The 8,487-nt window shown below is 41.3% G+C and overlaps 1 protein-coding gene across 7 annotated transcripts in view; it reads right to left on the reverse strand.

Annotated features, from left to right (window-relative positions):
- mapk8a (mitogen-activated protein kinase 8a) overlaps positions 1 to 7,745 on the reverse strand; it is a 12,082-nt gene extending 4,337 nt beyond the window's left edge. For 2 of the 7 annotated variants that reach the window (XM_046070037.1, XM_046070043.1), the window contains exons 1-11: positions 7,539 to 7,677; positions 5,286 to 5,452; positions 4,900 to 5,029; positions 4,664 to 4,722; positions 4,365 to 4,503; positions 3,197 to 3,362; positions 2,356 to 2,427; positions 1,712 to 1,894; positions 1,484 to 1,608; positions 1,286 to 1,349; positions 280 to 357 (exon numbers count right to left, since the gene is read on the reverse strand). In XM_046070037.1, coding sequence (XP_045925993.1) covers positions 280 to 357; positions 1,286 to 1,349; positions 1,484 to 1,608; positions 1,712 to 1,894; positions 2,356 to 2,427; positions 3,197 to 3,362; positions 4,365 to 4,503; positions 4,664 to 4,722; positions 4,900 to 5,029; positions 5,286 to 5,407 — 1,138 coding nt within the window. In that variant the 5' untranslated portion in view covers positions 5,408 to 5,452; positions 7,539 to 7,677. The other 5 variants (XM_046070041.1, XM_046070044.1, XM_046070040.1 and 2 more) reach the window with 4 other exon arrangements.
- Between the last annotated feature and the right edge of the window lie 742 nt (positions 7,746 to 8,487).

Here is an 8,487-nt window from a genome sequence, read left to right on the forward strand (position 1 = left end):
CTCTGTGATCCCCTAGATGTCTAGGTTAAACCTGCACAGCCCCACATACGTTCTTACTGGGTTGTATGCATATAAGAAGTATGCAGTAACATTCATAAAATAAAACAAAAAGTATTAGCATTTTTGCTTTATTCACTCATACAGGGTGACAGGGTGTCAGAATCTTGTGAAACAATACCTTGTAAAAGGTGTACCAACAACAAAAATAGTATTGATTAAGATTCAATGTAATTCATCTTTTCCACCCTCTTTTTGGCTAACGTTATAATGATTACTCACCTAAAGGAGGTGGCTGGCCTCTTATCACTCCATTTTTTGTCCACTCCTCCCATTCGCTTACTTCTTTATAAATTAGCACTAAAAATGAAAGAACAGGAGAAGGTTAGGTTTGGCAGGAAAAACAGAGAAATCATCGATGCAATTATCACAGTATTTGATACACATTTACATGTAAAGCCAGAGTGTATTGCATACTGTACAGTCCAAAGAGCATCATGTTTCTAATTTGGACAGGCTGTGCTGGTGTGACCCTTCTAAAAAATGAGTGAGGGGTCATTATCACCTGGCAGGGGTTAGGATGAGCTCATCCTGCTGCGCAACTGTAAGTGATATTTACTCACAATCTTAAGCCCTCCCATGCCCCACAGAATCAGGTTCCCACAGTGGAAAACACTAACTGAGAGGCTTTAAAAAGGGGATTTCAAGTCACGCCATGCAGCCTGTGGCAACTACAGTGGAGATACAGAGCTCCTCGGGAAACAATGTCTGTGACCTAATGACTGAATGTCTACACATTCGCTGGCTGTCCCACTGGATTTCGGTAGACATAGTTTATTTTTGCACTTTCCATGAATAGATTCATCATTACATCACCACTGATGAACTAATCACATTCATTGTAAAACACATCTGATTTGCACAAAGAATAAATCTATTAACTATAGTGGATTACTTTAATAGTGACAGCAGTTTTGCTCAATTAACCAGCTGGATCGGTAGCTAATTGGTAACACCAAAATTCAGCTATGTACACTGACTTCTTCACCTATGACCCATTTTCTGAAGTGGTAATACAATGTGGAGACCCTACTAAATTTCTAAATGTAAATTTAATCAAACTATTAACGTCTACTATTACTTTATGAAACATCTTAGGAAACACATCCAAGCACCGTGGTTAATTCCTGTGCCACACCAGGAGCCAGAGGGTAAATAATACACTGAAACTGACAGTGAAAAGTGAAGTGTTGAGTGTAGTGTTAAGAATCTTAATATGCTGTCTAACCTTTCCACTCTTCCACGGTATGCTCCCTCTCATCCAGCTGTTTGTCTAGGACCTTTGGAGGGGGCTGAGAAAGAGAAAATGGCTCAAATGGCACATTGGTGGTACAAAAGCGATGCCAACTTTCCACTTCAAGTGATGTGATTAAAAGCTCATGTGACCCATTTAACGATCATGCGGTCCGATCAGCGATCCACTTACCGCTTCCACTTCAGCTGGGTCGTACCAAACATTGATATAGGGGTGTTGCAGAGCCTCATCTACAGAGATGCGCTTTGAGGCGTCAATCACTAACATCTTGGATAAGAGATCTCTAGCTTGGCTCGCTGAGGGAAGACACAACAAATAGATAAGATGCTGTGCTATGAATCACAAAGCTAGAAATGTGGTTTGATGAAGGGGTTACAGAACACAAAAAAGGCCCACTACCTTTCAGTTTGTTGTGGTCAGAGTCGGCAGGGAAGAGCACGTCTGGGAAGAGTTTCTCAAAGCTGTACCCAGCATAGCGTGGCCTGTTTTCAACGTACGTTCTGACTGACTGGTTCAGCTTCATTAGAAATTCCTGAGATGGAGTGCCTAGCTGCTCAATTACCTTGTTCCACTGGTCGATGTCTGAAGCATAAATGTTAAGGAAACAGACCACACACACGCACTGTAACACACCATTAAGGCAGCGTGACATTTATCTTTCTTTGAGGTGCATACACCAACAGCTCCACTTACGTAGTCCACACACCAACAGCTCCACTTACGTAGTCCACACACACACACACACACACACACACACCCCTAGATCACATGATCTTTAGTGATACAGCAACTCACTTCTTTCCTATGCAGCTAATATATAACTATTGGACATACTCTCTCGGCAAGTGCTACCTTTTATAGTCAGAGTTTGAGTTCTTGCAGTAGGTGGGTGCAGCAGAGCATTGATGGAGGTCATGTTTGTCGGGTGGAACATTTGACAATGGAGAGGAATGTGACAGAGGGAAACTCTCAGAATGGTGTTGGATCTCTTCACACAGGCTGAAGTGATGACACGGTGATCAATCAATAATGGGGAAGGATACGATCAGTGCCAGGGAACAACACACTTCCCCTGATCATCTCGGCCACTATGCAGCCCACTGACCATACATCCACTGGAGGTGGATGTTTAGATGACAGGGAGGTGAACATGCAAACAAAATGGTAAGGGAAAAAAGCACAAAGAAGTGAGAGGAATGCTACCAGAATGACAGTGGTGTGATGATGTGGTGAAATGAAAATGGAGACCATGCAGCATCAACCAGATAGGAGAGAAGGCAATGCGGTGTTAAGCAGACCATTAACAGCCCATGACTGCCAGAAAGCTTCAAATAAGACATGCTGAACAGGTCTATATTAACTCCCCATAGCCTGACTCAAAATATTGTACCCAAGCCAAAAATTTACCAGGGAAAAAGGTGACAGTCTGCACAGCACAAAGCGCAAACAAAGTCAGTGTGAAGAAGTATTTAAGACCCAAGGATACAGTCCCTTCCCGGGAAGAGGATTTTATGGCGAACCATTTCTGCCAGTATGCAGCCCACAGACCATATGTCCACTAGTGAAGTGGAACACGGTAAACAAAGCCGATAAGTGGTGAGAGGAATGCGCAACAAGTGTTAGTTAGAAATAGGAGATTAGTTAGAGAGCATTCTTACAAAAATCCTCATTATTTACAGAAGCACCATGCGGCTTAAACAGCGTTAACAGATTAATCTTCAGGTCCCTATATATGGGTTATAACAGATCGAACATTAAACATTTTTAATGAAACAATTTAATATTATTGTGCACTACAGTGTTACTCATTTTTTATACTTTAAAATCAACAAGGGCTGACAGTGTAGACTGAGAGCCAGATACAGTCAATAGATAATCACTAACCATTGGCTTGGTAGCCCATGCCCAGGATAACCTCTGGTGCTCTGTAGTAGCGTGTAACCACATACGGTGTCATCAGGAGGCCTGTGGCAGCCGTCCGAGCCAAGCCAAAATCCAAAATCTTCAGTGTACAATCTGACTTGACAACTATGTTACTGGGCTTGAGGTCCTACAGAGGAACACACACCAAAATAGAAGTTTGTAGATGTTCATTGTGTCAACATGAAGCAATCACACTGAAAAAAAAAAGTGTATTAGGATGGACGGCCATCAATGCAATGAAAGCTAATGTACAGAGAAGTGGCATGAAGGAGGGAAACACCAGTCTGTCACAAAATAGACCCCACATGGCAACATTTTGACCAGCTGTATGGTAAGATTACAAGGATTATTGATAACTTTGTTTGCGTTTGTGGTTATATAATTGTGTATACAAGTCACATGATGATAGAGTGCTACATTATCCATCTTGACTGAAATCCAGCCTGCAGGTTCCAGCTCCTGCAGCACATGTTTTCTAAAGATTACTTTTGTCCATGTCATGTTTCTCTTGCAGTAGAAATTGTTTTGCTTGCTAGTAGTAAATTCATTATAAGTTTACAGTTTCCAGATGAATCATGTAGTAGCATTTTTCAATATTGTTTTTTTTTTTCTTCAAGAGATTGGCTGCTTCTTTATTCTAACTATAATGTTTTGTTGAAGATGCGACATTCCCTTAAAAGGCCATCAATTAGAGTTTTTATTGTCATAATTTCATTTCTTATGAGTTTGTGTTTACATTATGAGGTGCAACTGTAAATTTTAGTACATACATTGTACACCTTCTAATTATTAAGACATCTGGGAAAATTCTATATTTAACTGCCCGTCAGGTCAGACGCCTGTACCAGCTCCCATCAGCTTTAGAAAAGCTGCCAGAAATTCAGTATTTTGTTCAAGACTATTTCATTACAAATACTTGCTCTTTCCACCAATGTTTGTAACAGAAATCCTAAAGTAACACAAAATATTTCCTGTTGGACTATAAAGGACTATATTTGTCATCTAATGGTGCGGCAGATGACTGTTTGCCCTTACACTTCAGTGTCAAGTATCACAGAAGGGTTAACAGTTCCTCTTCGGGACACTGGCCTGGCATTAGTCTGTGTGGTCACGGCCAGCTGATGCTCACCCTGTGAATGATGCCGGCAGCATGGAGGTGTTTGATACCACACAACATCTGATAGAGCAGATAGGACAGCCTCTCATGGTCCAGCTCCATCTGAATGACCTGGCACAGGTTGGCATCCATCAGCTCCATCACCAAGTATCTGACAGGATAGAAACAATTTACACAAGTGGTTGAGAAGGATTTAAGCAAACACACAGAAGAGGGAGTAATTCAATTTTATGAACTGATACATACTGTGTGCTCCAAAACGAAAACAAAATGCACACAAGTACATCCGCACTCCACATCTAATTACTTACACATCTTGGAATTCTTCTAAAGATTTTTGTGGTGTAAATACATTTAATAGGCCAATGATCTGTGGGTATAAAATTACATGAATCAGAATGATGTTATCATCTCATTTACATGTCACATTAAAAGCACAATTTGAGTTACATACACACTTAACACATGCCATTAACACAATCTCAAATACCACATCTCCCACTATTGAAATGTGATGTCATGGAGCTGAATATATTTGCATACTTACATTTTTGTGATTGACACATTTCATTAGGACTAGCTCTCTGAACGCCCTCTTGGCGTGGGTTTGATTTTGAAACGGCCGACTCAGCTTCTTGATGGCAACATTTCGTTCAAGGATTTGGTCATATGCTGAGCTGAAGAACAAAGTTGGCAAATCATTCCAAAATATAGTCACAAATGTAGCATAATAGGTATTAGACATCAGTGTATCTGCTTTTGTTATCAACACAAAAATAAAACTATACAAATTTAAATGGTCTTGGACATATGGATTTATCTTATAATTTCTCATGGTGACATTAAATGAAATGTTCTGGTGACATTGGAAACAGTGAACCATATTTCACCAAGTAGGTGCTGAATGACTATGGTTGAGGTTGCAACACTCACCAGACGATTCCCTGTGCTCCCGAGCCGATGGGTCTCAGATTCTGGTATCGTTTCAGTACTGTGAACGTTGAATCCCCAACATCTAGGCTGTAGAACTCTCTTTCTCTCTTGTTTTTGTTCATGGCGAAATCTTCGATTACTGCTCTCTGTGCATCCAAAAATGTCCTCTGTGAACACAAAGATGGGCACACATTTAAATATTTTGTAGTGCCAGGACTACACCACAGATATCACATAAGCTGCTGAGCAGACCAGCCACAAATTAGAAAGTCAAATGAAAATCCCTGCTCCAGAGAAAGCAGATTAGTAGTAAAGCAGAAAAGACACTGCTGAATTTTACACTTGAGGTGGGCATTGCAGTTCCTTATCTCAGCAGTTCAGCAAAACACACCAGGGTGGAAGATTTGATATCATCAGCAGTGGTGGCAGAACAGCAGGCCACGGGAAGGTTTCTACTCCATCATATGAAACATGACTCTCAGAGTGACTCTGTCACACTGGAAAACCAAGCCCGGTGATAATTCCTATGAAGTTGGACCTCAGCCCAGGACTCAAGCCCTGTTCTACAGGCAGGTCTTCCACAGGCACATGTTAGCTGGGTCAAGTTGCACCATGAGGCTGTGAGCCCAGATAAGACACAACACAGAGATGCCAATTTGTGCACATGACGTTCCTAAAACATGTTTCATTTTGCACTATAAAAAAAACTTACTAAAATATCTCTTTAAAAAAATTTTTTAAAAAAAGGAGAAAACTCTGACATCAGCTTCCTTCCCTTTTCTTCAGTTCTTATATAAGCAACGCGATCACCCTCCCCATTCTTCCACTCTCCCGACACACAGCCCATATGAGGGATATAATTGCCAGAATAAAATGAGTCAGCTCTCCTTCTGTTCCTCCAACGTCACAAAGACGTACATAACATCCACCTCCCTCACAACATGAAAATAAACATGCTGCTTCTCTTTATGTTTCAGACAGGAAGACAATTACACTCGTCTGAGTTATGATGTCTTGAATGACATTGCAGATGGTGTGCAGTACTGTTGGTGGTAGCTATCTGTTGCCCTGTTGTGAGGTCATTCTTTTTTTTTATAATAATGGCCAGCCAAGAGGATTTGAAGACAGGGAGATGTAATGCATCTAGATGCCATGTGTATCCTGCAAAAGCAGACATACAGCAGGGCCATTCCTGGAGCACACTGCCTTCTAATGATTAACCAAGCTACTTCTGCCTAATGATTTAATGAATGGCTTCCAAAGCGCATATTTACAAGGACAATCCCCATTCTGGCTGTGGTGGATGGCATAAATTATAGCCTACTACAGTCTCCCAGAAATACACATGCTTGGAAAACTGTCATTTTTTTTTACCATAAATTAACAAAACATTAAATGATATGGTGCAGCTGTCTTGCCTATAGCATCATATAGCATAAAAAAAGTTCACTTTAAAACCAGTAACACATAAACACGCTAATATGTAGAATAATCTTATGATGACCATAGGTAGAATCTTATGTTCTCCCAATTTACATGCATCCCTCACAGGATAAACAAGACAAATGTAAGCCATACACATATCGACTACTATAATCAACCTTATACATAAAATATCTTCTGTCACATGTTATCCTCATATGCCGGTATGTAATCAATACAAAACTGCCTTTTTGCCTAGTTCACACATGCAAACTGTCAGCAGGGCGGAGAAAGACACAGATAAACACAAGACCGTCATCTCCCCGGCACAGATTACCAGCAGAGACTGTAGCAGAGGACAACTATCGACCCGTTATTTATTTTCATTTGATATCAGCGTGTTAACCTTGGCCACACGACCCCTCGTCTCGACGGCTGAGGTAGACTGTACAGACTGCTGCACCATGAAAGGGCCGTGCATGCAAAAAACGTAGTAGTCCGAAAAAGCCGGGCACTGCACAAGAAGGCATTATTGCGGTGATAATGACTCCCATATCGTGATATGACAGGGCCTGGTTGTGTCTGTGAAACACAGTGCGCAGTCGGTGGTGAACCAAGCTGCTGCCTCAATCTATACGGGAACGCCGTGTACTGGCGTAACTGTAACCACGTGAAAAAGGAGCCTTTGTGGTATGTAAGTGAAACAACATTGTTTCACCCTTAAATAACAACCACGTCTGTAAAGCGGCAAGCACAGAGCTACATACGACCCTCCCCCACGGCCAAACAATAAGCACGTATGAGGAGCAGAGGTGCGGATCCTTATCTTACCTCTGTCGTTAAATCAAACTATCGATCCCCCCGATCGGCGGTGAAATGTTCCGGAGCAACGGACTATTTGTTTATGCTGCCGGTGAATGATGATTTATTCCGTTGTGCCGTTTTAAAAATACATGACCTCACCAAATTCACTTGCCTACGTTTCCATCTGGCTGCTACTGACAGGCCAGGACGCGCAGTGCGCACGGGGCATGCGTCCTAGCAGCACGTCACTCTCCCACAGAGACACACCCACCAACACCACCTCCTCCATCCATCCATCCATCCTTCCTTCCTTCCGCCTATCTATCTATCTATCTATCTATCTATCTATCTATCTATCTGACACAAACTTGTTTTGGCCCACTTCCGTTAAAAATGTAAAATTAGACCTAGGCTACATGTTCTGTTATGCTCTTTAGGGCTGCAGTAAATGTAGCCTATTATAGAGGGCTGACAATCTACAATATACTTAATATTTAGAATAGATGTCTGTCCAACAGCGCATTAAGCATACACAAGTTATGTTAGGTGATATTATTATAGGTGAAAGTATTTCTAATAATGAGGAGTTAAAGATGAGGCTGCATATTTTCCATGCTTAATATTTCATAAAAGTGTTTTTCAGGTGACAAAGAGGGAGGCTGAGAGGGAGTGCCAGGCTGTATGATTTAGGGATCACTGAGCACACAGGTCAGAAGGAATTTACTCTTTTTGTGTCACTAAAACACAACACATTGGAAACTGATGCCCGTTTCGCCCCACAAAATGCCCTTGCTGCAAAATCCTTCACAGAGGTAAATTGAAGGACATAAAGGGCATAGGGCTATAGTGAAACACACGCACGCAGTTTCAAGCAATACAGTCTATATATGGACAAATATGACATTCATATAGGCTACATTCTTTATTTTCCCCCCTTTTCGTTCTGTTGGATTTAAATTAGGTTAGTTAGTTTAAA

The sequence above is a fragment of the Micropterus dolomieu genome, linkage group LG15 (genome assembly GCF_021292245.1).
Source record: "Micropterus dolomieu isolate WLL.071019.BEF.003 ecotype Adirondacks linkage group LG15, ASM2129224v1, whole genome shotgun sequence".
NCBI classification, from domain to species: Eukaryota; Metazoa; Chordata; class Actinopteri; order Centrarchiformes; family Centrarchidae; genus Micropterus; species Micropterus dolomieu.